Genomic DNA, 15,641 nt, shown 5'->3' with positions numbered 1-15,641 from the left:
TCATGGTAGTTAAATGCCTATAATAATGTCCTCACTCATGTGTTTGCCACACTTCTATGAGATTTATAATAGGATCCCCCAAACTAAAAGTGGAGAAACTGAGGGAGGACACTTGAGAAATACTCTCCTGTCTTCTGCCAAGTTTCCCCTGGAACGGTTTTGCTTGGAACATAACCTTACTGAGGGCAGAGACTTTTGTTTATAGTTATTGTAAATCTTCTTTGTCAGTATACAAACCTGGCCCACTACAGGTGCACAAAACATGTTGTATGGATGGAAGGCAGGCAGAAATGTTTTATTAATCTTCCCTGGCTGGTGTGGCTCAGTGGACTGAGTGCCAACCTGTGAATCAAGGGGTTGCTGGTTTGATTCCCAGCCGGGTTACATGCCTGGGGTGTGGGCCAGGTCCCCAGTAGGGGGTGTGTAGGAGGCAGCCACATGTTGATGTTTCTCTCCCTCTCTTTCTTCCTCCCTTCCCCTCTCTAAAAAATAAACAAACAAACAAATAAATAAATATCTTTGGGGGGGAATATTTTATTAATCTGACCAGCAGACCTGGGTTAGAGGTGATGGGGGGATGCCATTTACTAGCCGAAGTCCATAGGCAAAATTATTTAATCTCCTTAAACCTCAGTTTCTTACTTGTAAAATGGAAATATATTAGTACTTAACTTCAGTAAGGTGTAGAATAGTATTTCATTATTATTAGGGATTATTAAATTCAGTAGATTTCCTGACTGCCTGTTCAGAACTTGACCACCATGCTGTTAGTGAGCTTCATTAAATATGGGCAAGCGTATGCATATATTTATATCATCAGCTCAGTTGTTCTTTATTGCAAAATAATAGAAATTGAGGAGATGTTATTTGGATACTGATTTATATTAACTCCACTGAATTAGATTCAGCCCTCACTTTTAGGGATTATTCACTGGAAAAATGAAATAAAGAGGTTTTTCCAATATGAATATTCTTGCCTTTGGAGGTTAGCCCTGGATCTCAGAACAAAAACAAATTAGTAGTCATTAGTTACTGTATCTCATTTTCCAAAACACATTTCATTGTTACAATCTTTTACAGATAGTTTTACATGATAACTTCTGCTTTTTTTTTTTTTTGTTAAATCACTAACTGACTAACCTTTGTATTCCTGATGTATTAAAATTGTCAAAAGATTCATTTTAGGATTATGTGTCGATAAGGCTGTTAGTTTGAACAATGTGTAACAGTGAAGAGCCCTTGATGAACACAATAGTAAAGTGGAATCCGAGGATTGCCCCATTATGAATGGATTTTTGGATGTAGAAAGGAATTATTTTTAGGCACAGCATCCCTACAAACTCTGAAGCTATGTGTTTTACAAACTAGAAATTTATGCACTAAATAAAAATTACCAGATGTCAGTGTCCATATGTGCCAACTGGCAGATATGTGGTGGTTCAGAGTCTGGAAGAAATGATGCTCACTTCTTTGCCACTCAAACGCAAAAGGGGTAGTTGAGGTAAAAGGCTGTTGAAAAAATTACCACATATTCAGCTACCCAGAGATGTCACATGTTACGAATTGTTATCTGAAAGGCTTTAATTTTTTCCCTCATGACTCCATGCATGTTTGTGGCATTGCAAATGTAACCCATGTTTCTGTTCTAATTTATTACATTCTTTCCAGAGGCCTGTCTCATTCTCTTAAAGTGTCAGCAGACACCTTATTTAGAGAGCCAGCCCAGACACAGCAGTCTCATAAAGGTCCAATACAGAGCTAATGTGTAGTAGGACTCGTGGCTGTGCTCTTGCACATACCAGCACACCTCAGTAGTTTTTGTGAAATCACCCAATGGATTCTCTTCTCTCCTTAGAAATTCGAGCTCAACTGGTAGAACAACAAAAATGCCTGGAGCAGCAAACGGAGATGCGAGTTCAGCTCCTGCAGGACCTGCAAGATTTCTTCCGGAAGAAAGCCGAAATTGAGACAGAATACTCTCGGAACCTAGAGAAGTTAGCAGAAAGGTTCATGGCAAAAACAAGAAGCACTAAGGATCATCAGCAGTACAAGTAAGAGACACTTGCTCAGATTCATCTTCCCAAGGCGATATCCTCCTTTTTCACTACCTTTTTTTGGTTTTAGAACTTTCCGTTTTTGTCTCATAAGCGATTGATTGGCATACCCCTGTAGATGAAAGCAACCATCTCCATTTATGAGCATCAGTTTATCACATTTTAAATTAATAGCATTCTCTTTTCACACTTTTCTCTTTCCCATAAATACATATTTGTGAGCAACTTTATATTCCAGGAGATTATAAAGTTTATATTCTTTATAAACTTCTTTTTTAAAAACATTAAAAAATTTTTTTTATTTAATGAATTTTAGAGAGAGAGAGGAAGGGAGACAGAGAGAAACATCGATTCATTCCACTTATTTAGGCATTCATCAGTTGCTTCTTGCACGTGCCCTGAGCGGAAGTCAGACCCACAGCCTTGGTGGGTCAGACCAGCGCTCCAGTTGAGCTGCCCCAGACAGTGCGTCAGCTTCTGATTACAGAAAACTAGGAGCTGGTATGTACCACAGGTATATGTTTGGGTGGGCAAATTTTAAATATCTGATTGTTGAAGCGGAGACCTCAGGATTTCTGCAGTGATTTTATATGAAAACAAGCAGTGAGAGTTGCTTGAGTTTAGTACCCTCCCCGCCCATCATGCCTGTGGTCATGCAGTTGAGACTGACTTAAACAAGGGTCTTTGGTAAAGTACTTAGGATGGAGTGTAATGAAACCTCATATTAATTGTACTTCATTTGTTTAAAAAATACCCACACAGTTTTCTGATAATGAAATTTATAGTAAATTCTAGAGACAAAGAGATAAGTGTTCAGACAAGTCCAATAGTGAACACGGGTGCTACCACAGGGGTGAGCTCAGTGTGTTGTAGGCTGACCTGACAGAGAGCCTGCCCACAGTGAAGGTGGGAAGGGAAGGTCAAGGACAGGTCCTGGGAGAAGTAAGATTTCTCCAGGTCATGGGGCCTGTAGAGCATACTCAACAGTTTGGATTCCATCCTGCGGGCATGAGAAGCCTTTGGGGAGTTTTAAGTCGTAAGATGACCAGTTCAGACCTGCATTTTAAAACGATGACGAAGACCCTAGATAAGATAAGTGCGGCACTGTCATTGAGAGAGGGAGCCGTACAGGGGCTCATGCAGTAATGGTGGGAACTAGCAGCACTGCAGGTAGAAGTAGACTTGTTTAGGAGATATTAGAAAGGCAGCACAGTCGTTTGTTTCTGCACATGCAGTGGACTGGGTAATCTGAAAAACCCTTCTGCCGCAAAACTCCCAGAATTTCTGATTGAAATATAGTAGACATTCTTTCAAATATATGACTGAACACAGAGGAAAGTAAGGGAAATTTCCAAGGACGAGAAAAGGAAGAGGGACTGAAAACCAAATTGGCAGCTGTATCTACTCTTTAGTCCCACGTGGGAACAGAAGATGAGGGCTGCACAAGGTAAAGAGCTGCCTGTGGGTTTCCCACCACCAACCCTGTCATATTGCACCCCAACCTAACATCAGGACCCATAGAACTACTATCTCAGTGAAATGGTAAAACAGAAAGCCATCCACCCACCCACACTGGACAACAACAAGGAGGCCTGTCTGCTCAGCCCGGCTCCATACTGGAGGGGGATTCAGAGATGCCTGTCTTTGCCTTCACTGTTGGCTTGTAGGGGATGGGAACTATCCTTGGGGTTCTTTTGAAGAAGCAAATGTAAAACTGCTCTGCATAGGGAATACATTTTTAAAATCCTCACCTGAGGATATGTTTATTGAGACAGAGAAACATCAACGTGAGAGAGAACCATCAATCTGTTGCCTTCCATATGCACCCCAACTGGGGATTGAACCCACAACTTAGGTATGTGCCCTGACTAGGGACTGAACCCACAACCTTTTGGTATATGGGATGATGCTCCATCCAACTGAGCCACCCTCCGCCACCGCCCTTTTCCCCTATGACTTTAACCTCTAACATTGGTCCAGTGTAGAAATAAAGCTTAGTGATGGTTTCCAGGGCAAACAAATGCTAAATGTGTAGAGACTGGAGCTAGAAAGAGGAGACCGGAGCCAGTACTATATTCACATTTATAATAACTGTTCCTTTTTAAAGTGATTGCAAATAAGAAGACAGTTCATTCATCCATTCAGTAAATACTTTTGAATGTCACCTCCTGTGTTCTGTACTCAGTAACTGGCTATGAACTGAAAATATGCACAGGCCCATGCGCCTTAGTCTAGTCCCTTAGTGGAAAGTTGCCACTTTCTGTTTCTCCTGGTTTATTCACTAGTTTTCTTCAAAAGGTAAGCAACTTGGGGTTTTCTTTGACCGGAATACATTTATTTTTGAATATGGTTCTGGAGATAGATAGATAGATAGATAGATAGATAGTAAGTCTACAGCAAGGACAAACCAGGATTAGGAAAAAACTCAAAGACAGGCTTTATTAAACTGTCAGACAGGTAATCATGTTATAGTATATGTAAATCAAACCATTATGCTGTACCCCTTAAACTGATACAGAGGTGTATGTCAGTTATATCACAGAAAACTTGGGGGTGGAGAGTCAGACAGACCCCATTTGAATACTGACTCTACAGTGTGCCTTTCATAAAGTTATTTAACCTCTCTGAGCCTTTGTTTCCTAACTTGCGCAATGAGACTTTATGACCATTAAATGAGAAACTTGACAGAGTTCTTGATGTGATTGATAGTTGGCATGGGGTCTACACACTGTATTTCTTCTCCTCTTCACAAACAAATTTTAAATCTTCAGCTGTAACTTTACCAATCATTTAAGCTGGACTTTTAGAGTCTAGCTCTTATTTAATTTGGGGGAGCTTATTATATAGAATAACCCTTATCTAACATTGCCGCTTCATAGTGCAAAGAGAAGGGGTTGGAGCAGCCTCCCTGGACTCAAAGACTCCCTGACACCCAGTTCTGGGAATCTGTCCAAAGAAATGCAAAACACTGATTTGAAAGAATATATGTATCCCTATGTTCATTGTAGCATTATTTAGAATATCCAAGTTGTGGTTATTCTAAATGTGCCCAAAGGCTCATTGGTAGACATGTAGATCAAAAACCTGTGGTACATTTACACAATGGAATACTAGGCAGCAGGAAAAAGAAGCAGCTCCTACCCTTTGCAACAGCATGGATGGATCTGGAGATTATTATGCTAAGTGAAATAAGCCAGGTGGTGAAAGACAAATACCATATGATCTAATTTAAATGTAGAATCTAATGAACAAAATAAATTGACAAACAAAATAGAAACAGAGGCATGGAAAAATGGAACAAACAATGGTGTGGTGATAAAGGGAAAACAGGGTGGGGTAGGTGGAGGTGGGCAAAGGGGGATAAATGGAGATGGAGAGAGACTTTGCTTAATGTGTTGGGTGCACAATACAGTGAGCAGATGATGTTTTGTTTAGTTGTACACTTGAAACCTATATGGTTTTGTCAACCAATGTCACCCCAATAAATTCAATTAGAAAACATAATGAGAAAAAAGATTCTCTGGCACTAGCTTTGGTGTTCAGCAAATCACAGAGCCTTGCTTAGCTCAGCTCTGTCCTTGATGGAGGGGATGTAAAGAATCTCTGCCTTAAATGGTGCTGTAAGGATTAAGTAGAGTCAGTGTGTGTAGACTTTAGACCAGCCTCTGGATAAAAAGAGCTAACTTTATATAGCACTTACTATGGATCTAAGGCATTTAGGCTAGCATTTTTTTTTAATGGAGGGGTTTTTTTGTTGTTTGTTTTGTTTTTTATTTTTTTTTATATTTTTATTTTTAGAGAGGGAAGGGAGGGAGAAAGAGAAAGAGAGAGAGAAACATCAATGTGCAGTTGCTGGGGGCCATGGCCTGCAACCCAGGCATGTGCCCTGAGTGGGAATCGAACCTGCGATACTTTGGTTTGCAGCGCGCTCTCAAGCCACTGCACTATGCCAGCCAGGGCTCTGGCTAGCATTTTTAAATGTATTAACTTAAATAATTCTCATAATAATCTACTGAGAGAAGTACTGTTATTTTATCTATTCTACAAATGAAGTAATGGAGACACAGAGAAATTAAAGAATTTGGCCAAGATCATGTAGCTAGTAAGTGGTAGTTCTGGGAACTGGACCTAGACAGTATCAATATGTATTCCATCCTCTTGACCTGTGACCTGCTTCTTATAGTAAGTGCTCAGTAAATGGTAGATGCTATTACTATTACTACTAACTACTGCCACTGTTATTATTAAGACAACAACAAGTATTTATTCAATGAATGAAATAACAATTAATGCTTACTGTGATCAGGGCACTCAGAAAACAAAAAAGTATGAAATGATGTCCAAGACTTTATGGGCCATTCCAACATAAAGGATATATGTAGAAGTTAATATAATAAAGTAACATTTCCCCCTTGGACTGGGTGGTTAGAGAATGTCAGTGGAAAGGCTCTATTGTCTGCCATAGAACCACTGCCCTTTGCCTGAGTGCTCTGAGGGAAAAATGGGGTTTTCCAGGTGGAGGCAGTAATTCTTAGTGTGCCAGCTGGGCCAGTGGGCAGCTTCCCCCGGGGGTACAAGTGCTAAGCCTCTAGATCAGGGGTTTCTTCCCCTACACCTATTCCTACCTCTATCCTCCACTTCCTCTCTTTCATAAAATGGCACTTGTGTTTCTTAGTCAGGATAAACATTCTATTCCACTTTACCATTTCACAGTTAGATTTTAATGTCAAAACAAATAAACACATAAAAATTGTACTTTGATTTTTTTTTTAAGTAGTAACATCCCAATTGGCCACTGGTTTTGTTCGGGGTTTTTCTTTAAGATTTTTTTACAAGCCTTTTTTGTAGTTTCTATTTACTTTTAGCTTTAGTATCTAGAATAAACAAAGAGTAGTCAGAAAGCTGAAATACTTTAATGGGCTTAAATGGGACATGTGGCAAGTTATAAGCCAGCAAACTTCTTGGTTCTATTCACAAGCCTTAAGACATGCTGTAAAGTTCTGATTCTTTGGGGGAGACTGGAGGTTATGTATCAGGGGATTAATAAATAGCCCTCAAATTTATGTTCCATGGCAAGCATACCTAGCCAAATCTCTTTTCCAACAACAGGCTGAGCATTGAAAACAGACTTTGTGTGCAGGGGCAAACCACAGTCTGTCTGTGAGACAGTAGTGTATAGATTTTTATGTGAACGTGAATGGCTTTCTTTGGTAGAGTGTTTAAGGCTGAAACTGCCTGAGTACTCTGTATGGTAGGGCCTTGTGGCCCTTGTCCGGAGAGTGGGTTTTGACCAAGTTTTTTCTTTCAAACCTGGGAAATTACTGGTTCTGTTCCATCACAGCCTAGAAGGCTGTTCTGCTGGCTGCTGGGTAGCCTGGTGTGAGCAATACCCAGAGTAGAAAGAATAGTGATCAGACCTGTCTCCTGTGGCTGCTAGTTTGCTTCGGTGTCTTCCCTCAGCTGACTGGGGCAACTTGGAAATTGATGTTAATTCTGTCTTTCTTCGCTTCCCTAGGAAAGACCAGAACTTGTTGTCTCCAGTGAACTGCTGGTATTTGCTCCTGAACCAAGTGAGGCGAGAAAGCAAAGACCATGCAACCTTGAGTGACATCTATCTGAACAATGTGATTATGAGGTTCATGCAGATAAGCGAGGATTCCACCAGGATGTTTAAAAAGGTACCCTCCATCAATCCTGCCATACTGTGCTTTTCCGTAACCGCTCTGCCTATAACCATGACTGAGAAGGAGCTCATGCCTTGATTGCTTAATTGGACTCAATAAATATTAAGTTAAAAAATGAATTAATATTTTAATTAAAAGTGAAGCCTGGGCAAGCATACTTGTAGAGTTAAACCACTGAGTCTGTGACCTCAGCAGTGTGAGCAAACTTGGACATGAGAGGTATCTACCAATTGCACCTCTGTCCTTAGGAATAGGCTGCCCGGAGTTGTGAAAAAACAGACCAGAAGAAAAAATTCATTCCTCTGTTTGGGGCTCACGCCTGATCAGAGACTTGTGAAGAACAAGATAACCAGATGTGCTGCTCTCTCAGGAACGTGTTATCACAGTTTCTTCTTACTCCCACTAGACCAGCAGTGGAGGTGGTGATAGAGTGACATGGAGAAAATTCCACAGGCACAGGAAATTCTGTCCCTCACATACCAAAGAGCTTGCTCCGTCCCAAATCCATTTATTGTTACAAGGAAGAAGAAACTTAGCTTTTAAGGCTTCTCATCATTGTTACTAGTCTTAGCCAGCTCTCAGCAATTTTTGTTGTTTGAACATTTTTGTTGAGAACAATAACAAAATCGGACCATTTCCTGAGTAGAGAATGAAGCTGCTTGCCCAATTAGAATGGCTTTCAGTTTTTATGTTTGTAGGACAAGGGTTCTCCCCACCCCCACCTCAGCTTTGTACTTAATGGTGGTGTTCGGTGCCTATACCAGTATCTGTACCTCTATTAAGTAAATAATTATTAGTTTCATGAAGTGGGAAAAAACCCAGCTTGTGGATTAATGACATATTTATGTTTCAAAGGGGCCCCTTAAAACAAAGATGTAGTGTTAAACAGGCCAGCTGGAAAACTTCTTAGTCATGTTTGATGTATCCATATTAGATTTGATTTTGCTTTCTGACCTAGAAATGGAATTCAGCAAACTCCATGCCATCATTTTGCTCTAGTAAATAGTTGGGGAAAAAATGTTTCAAACAAAGGAGAAATGTTATAAATTTGGAACTAAGGCCCTAGCCATGTGGGCTCAGTTGGTTGGAGCATCATCCCATATACAGAAAGGTTGCAGGTTCGATCCCTGGTCAAGGCACATGTGGGAGACAATGGATCGGTGGTGTCGTCCCCCCCCCCCAAGTCAATAAACATACCCTTGGGTGAGGATTAAAAAATTAGAACTAAGAGCATATTAATTAACAAGAAAATAAATACAGGAATATACTATGTGTCTTTAAAAGTAGAAATGGAAAAAAAATAGTTTAGACTGAGCCATGAAAGTGAAGTATGTTTCTCATATATCAGCCCTTTCATCCAAGACCTTATATGGCCAGTTGTTTGATTTTGTGTTTGTTTTTAAGTACCTTCTATGAGCAGGAGATGGTGTCAGGTCTTGGAGAGGCCATATAGCTGAAGAAAAACTAGGCCTTGTGTTCAAGGAGATAACAGTTTGTACAAATCTGGATGGTGCTATATACCTCACAGTCATGGGGGTGCTGGCAGCCATTCAGCCAGGGCCTCTGGGACAAGCACCTCAACCAAGTTTATTTATTTATCTATTTAACAAAACATCTTTGAAATGCCTGGCTGCAGAAGCAGAGTCAAAAGGCATGTCCCTGCCTGTAGGGGACTCATTACAACAGTAACAGTTGCCATGATGCAGAACTGTGGGAGCTTGAAGGAAATTCTTCACAGAAAAGGGAACACTAGTAGTGAGACCTATAGGAGAGGGACGTGGCCATCAGACAGACAAGGACGATGAGCTGTTCCAGGGAAAGCAAGAGCGTGACATGTTCAGAGAAAGGAAAGAGTTTGATGTGACTGGACCAGGAGTCATATGGGCATTAGTGATAGGACGTGAGACTAGAAAGGATGGTCATATAAAAAGGGACTTTGTATGTCTTGCTGTTACAATGTATATTTTGTAAATCAAAGTCAAGGGCTTGACAAAGTTAATAGAAACCTAGAGCTGAGAGTCAAATGGATTTGGATTTCAGTGCCAGCTCTTCTGCTTACTTGCATTATGACCTTCGGAGGGGATTCTGGAGATTTAGGAGAGCACTGTGCACTCTCTAAGGGGGCGGGGAAGGGAGCACTGGGCAGAGGGAGAAGTTCTGGAACTGGGATGGCCCTCAGGGTTGTCTCATGTCCAGACAAAGGGCCTTGTCTTTGTTTTGCAGTCGTTGGATTTCATTTGCCCTAGGGGAGGGGCCAGGTAATCTTGGGGTGAAGCAGGTCCCTTTTGTGGAGAGTAATTCTCAGAGAGGGATCAACTGTAAGTTCAATAGTCAGTGGTCTGTATTCCCAGTAGTTGGGATGAGTTCCTGGCTCTTGAAGAAAAGGTCTGGAGAACATATAATACACACACACACACACACACACACACACACGTGCACGCTTCCTTGCTCTCTCCCTAGAAGTTTCTTCTTATCCAGATCTTCTGGGACTCAAAAGATTTGAGGTCCTTGGAAACTACTGATTTATAGAGGTCACTTTGCCATTTAGTAGGTGAATGGTCTTCTCCTGACCATTGCTGACTACTAGAAAGTTAACAGTCATTACAATTATAGGTATCAAATTCTACCTTCCTGTGGATTGAGCGCGGGCTGCGAACCAAAGTGTCACAGGTTCGATTCCCAGTCAGGGTACATGCCTGGGTTGCAGGCCATAACCCCCAGCAACTGCACATTGATGTTTATCTCTCTCTCTCCCTCCTTCCCTTCCCTCTCTAAAAATAAATAAATAAAATCTTAAAAAAATAAAATAAATTTTAAAAAAATACTACCTTCCTCAAGCAAACCCAGCAGACTATGCACCCAGCCTCTCCGTATTTTAACTGGAAAAAGAAAGAACAAGAGAGGCAGAGGGGGAAAGGGAAAGAACAGGGGTTATTGAAGAGCCTGGTTGGCCCATTAGGACATATCTGTGATCTGAAAGAACAGGAAGCCAGAACCCACATCTACCCAGTCCCAAGGTCTTCAAGTCCCTTTGGATGACAAGCAAGACTAGTCTTTTCCACTTTTTTTTTTTAATTCATCTCCAACCTTCCTCTTTTCCAGTTCTTCTTGCAGTGTAGGGTTCTATCGGAACGGAAAGAAACGATCAGGGCCAGGTGGAAGTGACATTTAGAGCTGCTCTGAGCCGTCAGTGAGCATACTGATGCTATTCTTCTTGGGAAAGGATTTTAAGACTTCCTCATTTCTCAGAAATGCTCCAGTCTTTATGGAGACCCAGAGAGATGCTGGGTGCTTGGCAGGTTCAGCCTCTTACACAGCTGTATCTTGCTCAGATCAGTCAGCCATAGAGAATCCTTTACCAAACTGTTGTGTCAAATAAAGAGTTTGGAGCAGATAACTCCAGGAATGTTGTTATAACCAAATGGATATAGTAATCAAGAAGACACATAGTTCTGTGCATAGGTATAGGGAATAGCTTCAAGACTTAAATTTTTATCACATCAGAACCAGTTATAGAAATAGCTGCATCCACTTGACAGAAAGTTTTCAACAGGTAGAAAAGGTGAAGGTTTTTTAAAACCAAAACAATATCCAATTATTTAAATATTGATTATTTCAGATTTAGACCTTCAGAGTTTAAAGGAAGCCTGTTGGTCAGAATAACAGTGATTCATCATTTAGGCTCTGAAGTCAGATATTGTGGGTATGAATCTTAGCTTTGCCACTGTTAGTAACTATGTGGACTTGAAAGTATTCAATATTTGTAAACTTCTTAAGCCTCAGTTCCCATGTGTGTAAAGTAGACTAATAACCTATCTCAAATAATTGCACAGAGGATTGATGAGTCATACACGGAAAGCTGCTCAGCCCAGTGTCTGGACTTAATAAGTCCTAACTTTGAGCTATTGCCTTTATATTTATCTATATTGTGTACACTTTCTCCACACACTAGTGATAATCTTGTAATGTGAAATTACATTAGACATTATACTAAATGTGTCCTCAGTCTCAGGAGAATCTATGGCACAATTGTGATAATCACATCCAGATTATCACAAGTTATTTGTCACTTACTATGAACCCATAATTTGTATTCCAACACATATCTATAAGTGGACTCCAAAGAAGGCCTTCCTCACAGCATCCTTGCTTGAGGCTGAGTTAAAATTTTGTTCCTCATATTTCAACTATTAGTTGGATATCAGAGAATAACAAATACCTGTGTTGGTCCACCCCCAGTGCCTTGCAGTTCCCCCAAAGCTATTTCATATGGGGAGCCTTAACTTGGAGGCATCATTGATTTCTTTCTTCATTCAACAGTAATAGCTGTTCAGCCCCAGACCCTTCATTATGTAGAAACAATGTAAGCATGGATAGAGTAAGATTCTGCTTTTGCACTCTTAAGATCTGCTTTGCCATTTTAGGAGAGGGTCAGAAATCAGAGACTCCTTGTACATGTGGGTTCATTTCTTTATCAGTTCTCATTCCTCTCCCAAAACACAAGGGTTGATAGGGTGACTCCTGCCCCGTTTCCGAGCCCTGCGCCTGGAGTGATGAGATCTTGCTGCCTTCTTTCCATGACTCATGCTGAAAAAGAGTGTTCTGCATCTGGTTTGGTGCCGTAGCCAGAAAACGTGCAGTTCACATACTGCACACACATACAAAGTAATTAATGTCAGCAGTCACAGTCGCAGGGAAACCCACAGCCAGCTGGCAGTAATCACTTTATTTAAGCACCTTATCCCATGATCTTATTTACCAATTTTGAGGATGTTAATGGAAGTATGTAGTTTAAGAGAGCACCATAAAATGACAGCATGTGAACATGTTAAATTATCTCTGTGTGTTTTAAATTATCTTGAAGTCCGTCATTTCCCCATGGATTGTTTTAAAATTATTGTTTTTTTCCTTCCTTGGTTTGCATAAGTATGTGCACACATATAATTGATTTTGTTTCTTTACCAGTAATAATGGCGTCACTATGCTACCACTTACTAAATTTTAACCGTGCGCTGAGCACTGTGCTCTGCACTGTTTACCCATTACCTCACACATTCTCACAGCTGCCTAGTGGACAGGTATTATAATCCACATTTCAAGGATGAGGGAGCAAAAGGCTCAGGCTGACTCACATATATTCTTATCTTTGCCTGTGCGTCTTAGATAGTTATGATGATTCTTAACGTTCTTTTTGGTGGTAACTGGAGATGTTACTCAATGCATAGGTTGGAATTTCTGAGAATTGGGACACTGTGGTTCTTTGGCCCTATTTATTTCTTATGAAAATCCTGAAGAACAATAGTTCTGGATAAGGCAGCAAAATCAGGCAGTCATCTGCATTATAGGTTATAGGCAGGGATTCAAAGCCGCAGAGACTGGCCCCAAGCCACTGAGAATTACCCTACTTTGGCATAAATGCCATAGGCTATCAGATTCAGACTCACAGGAATTAAATTAACCCACTTTGGTATTATTGATTGTGTGGCCTAATTTGAAAGGAAGGATGACAGATTACTAGGAAGATTTGGAAATTGTAGTTATTTTTTATTTTGATCAAAACCAATCATATTCTACTTAAATACCCCAATGTGAAAGAAAACAAAGACATTTCATGGGGGGGAGGGAATACTGTGTTTCCAATTAGATCATTTGAAGTAAGCTAATGTTCAGACAGAGGCTTTAATGTAAGTTAGTAAAACATGCAAGTGTGCTGTAGGCCTCTAAGGCTCCAACCCTGTTTTGAAGGAGAGGTCCATACATTTCGGAAACTACTAGTCTGTATATGAAAGAAAAAGAGCCTATCTCTTTTTTAATATAAAAATATATATTCACTGTGGAAATTTAGAAAACACTAAAAAATATAAAAAGGAAAATAAGAATTACTCATAAACACAACCTACTATAAATATTTTGGGCTATCTATGTTTAGTATTTATATGATAAACATGTATGTGTAATACATAAACATAACATCTATATGTTTTACAGAATTGAGATTTCATTGCATATGGCTTCGAAACCAGCCCCTTTCATGTAAAATGTTGTTCCCGTGTCTGGAAACAATCTTTTAAAAGAGGGTACTTCGTGCTTGTATAGTGCTTTATTGTCTGCATGGCCATGTTATCATTCTGTTGTTTGGACAGCTAAATCTTTCGCACATATGTTTTTTTTTTTTTTTAGCACCACATCCCTTGAAGTAGAATTATTAGGTCAAAGGGTGGCATTAGAATTTTGTGCTTTTGATGACATTCTTACCTTTTGCCTTTCTGGAGTAAAGATGGCCATGGCTGTGATTTACCACTGAGTATCTGTCCTTTGAAAAATAAAGTGACTATTTTATTAGCAGAAAACTACCACATGTGATTTAGTACACTGATGCAACAGTAGTAAATAATATAACAGGAGGAACTTTTTCAAAGCATTTTAGTGCAGTGTAGCAGAAGAATTAAATGGTGTCCTCAAGAGACAGCTTAATTATTGATGGGGCCTGGAAAAATAAGTGAGAATAAGTGAGAACCAGCTAACTCTACTAGCTGGTTGTCTTGAGTTTTATAAATCAAAACCACTACTCCACACTCATTTCTTACAATGATATAGGTTTTTGAAATATTTTAGGAAATGTTTTCAATGTGTGTTTATAAATTACTTATCAGGGTGGCTGGCACTTAGTAAGTGCTTAACAGAGAGCAGTTGTTGGTGCTGCCAAGCAACAGCAGGACATGGGTGACTTACTTGGGTGTAAATGCAGCTGGTGAGTTACTAGATAAGAGCATGCACCATCAGTTCAGAAACTTTATTAGACTTTTTAAAGAGGACACTAAACAGACTATATATGTGTGTCACCTTGGGAAGTGATATAATTTTTAAAAATCTGATGTCAGCTAAACTGGACATTTTGTCATGCAGCGTGACATGGTGGTACCAGCACTCATGTGAGTAGTTAAGCCCACAGTTGTATTGAGAATAGTTGTTGAAAATCACTTGAAACTTATATATGGTTAAAAAAAAATCTGGAGGTGTATGGACCAGAATTATTTAAAATGGATATCTCTTAGTTTAATTTTATTGTTTATTTATCTGTAATTTCTGATTATTTTACAGTGAACATATGGTATAAGACATATAAGAAAACAATTATTTATTGTAAATTAAAAACTTAAAGAAACTTGGCTCAGAGTATACCTGTCAGTGCTTACTGAAAAGAAGTGGGGAAACCACACCCATGAACTAATTCAGGCCCAGTGCTGCTTATTAATGGAGAATTAGCCTGTTCTCCAAGTGCACTTGAAAAATATGCTTTGCATGTACAGTATTAGGATTAATAAAAAAAGAAAACCTGAACCAGGGAACTTCTGAGCAACATGGCAGCTTGCACATGGGCTCCAACTGCCTTACCTCCTAAGTTGTCTTTGATATGACTAATCAAATATATAAACAGGAAGAGCTGGAACAATCTTTTGACTTCAAGCAGATTTCAGTACTCCTTTGCACACTCTATTGGTTCCTACTACACTCTGAGTAAAAGTCTAAATACCCTGCCTCCTTTTCCTTTTTGTGCCATTTGAAGTACTGGGTGAGTTCCTGGGGCATCCTGGTAACCAGTGTTTTGAATTCTGCATCTGATAGATTGCTTATCTCCATTTCATTTAGTTCTTTTTTCTGGAGTTTTGTTCTGTTCTTTCATTTGGGCCATATTTCTTGGTCTCCTCATTTCGGCAGCCACCCTATGTTTGTTTCTGTGTATTAGGTAGACCTGATTTGACTCCCTGTCTTAGTAGCATGGCCTATTGTGTAAAAGCACACCTGTTAAGTTGTATGGGGCAGAGCCTTAGGTAATGCCAAGGTGGGGCAACCTGTGTCACTGCTTTGTTGCTAAGTGTGGGGGAGGGCTCACAGAGGGGAC

The 15,641-nt window shown here is 40.0% G+C and overlaps 1 protein-coding gene across 2 annotated transcripts in view; it reads left to right on the top strand.

The window, feature by feature from the left end:
* SRGAP1 (SLIT-ROBO Rho GTPase activating protein 1) overlaps nt 1–15,641 on the top strand; it is a 265,130-nt gene that overhangs the window by 116,141 nt on the left and 133,348 nt on the right. For both annotated transcript variants that reach the window (XM_028532604.2, XM_028532603.2), the window contains exons 2-3: nt 1,856–2,051; nt 7,570–7,732. In XM_028532604.2, the coding sequence (XP_028388405.1) occupies nt 1,856–2,051; nt 7,570–7,732 (359 nt within the window). The remainder of the gene's footprint in view (nt 1–1,855; nt 2,052–7,569; nt 7,733–15,641) is intronic.

The sequence above is a fragment of the Phyllostomus discolor genome, chromosome 2 (assembly GCF_004126475.2).
Source record: "Phyllostomus discolor isolate MPI-MPIP mPhyDis1 chromosome 2, mPhyDis1.pri.v3, whole genome shotgun sequence".
In the NCBI taxonomy this organism is placed as follows: domain Eukaryota; kingdom Metazoa; phylum Chordata; class Mammalia; order Chiroptera; family Phyllostomidae; genus Phyllostomus; species Phyllostomus discolor.
This window is presented reverse-complemented; position numbering and strand designations above follow the sequence as displayed.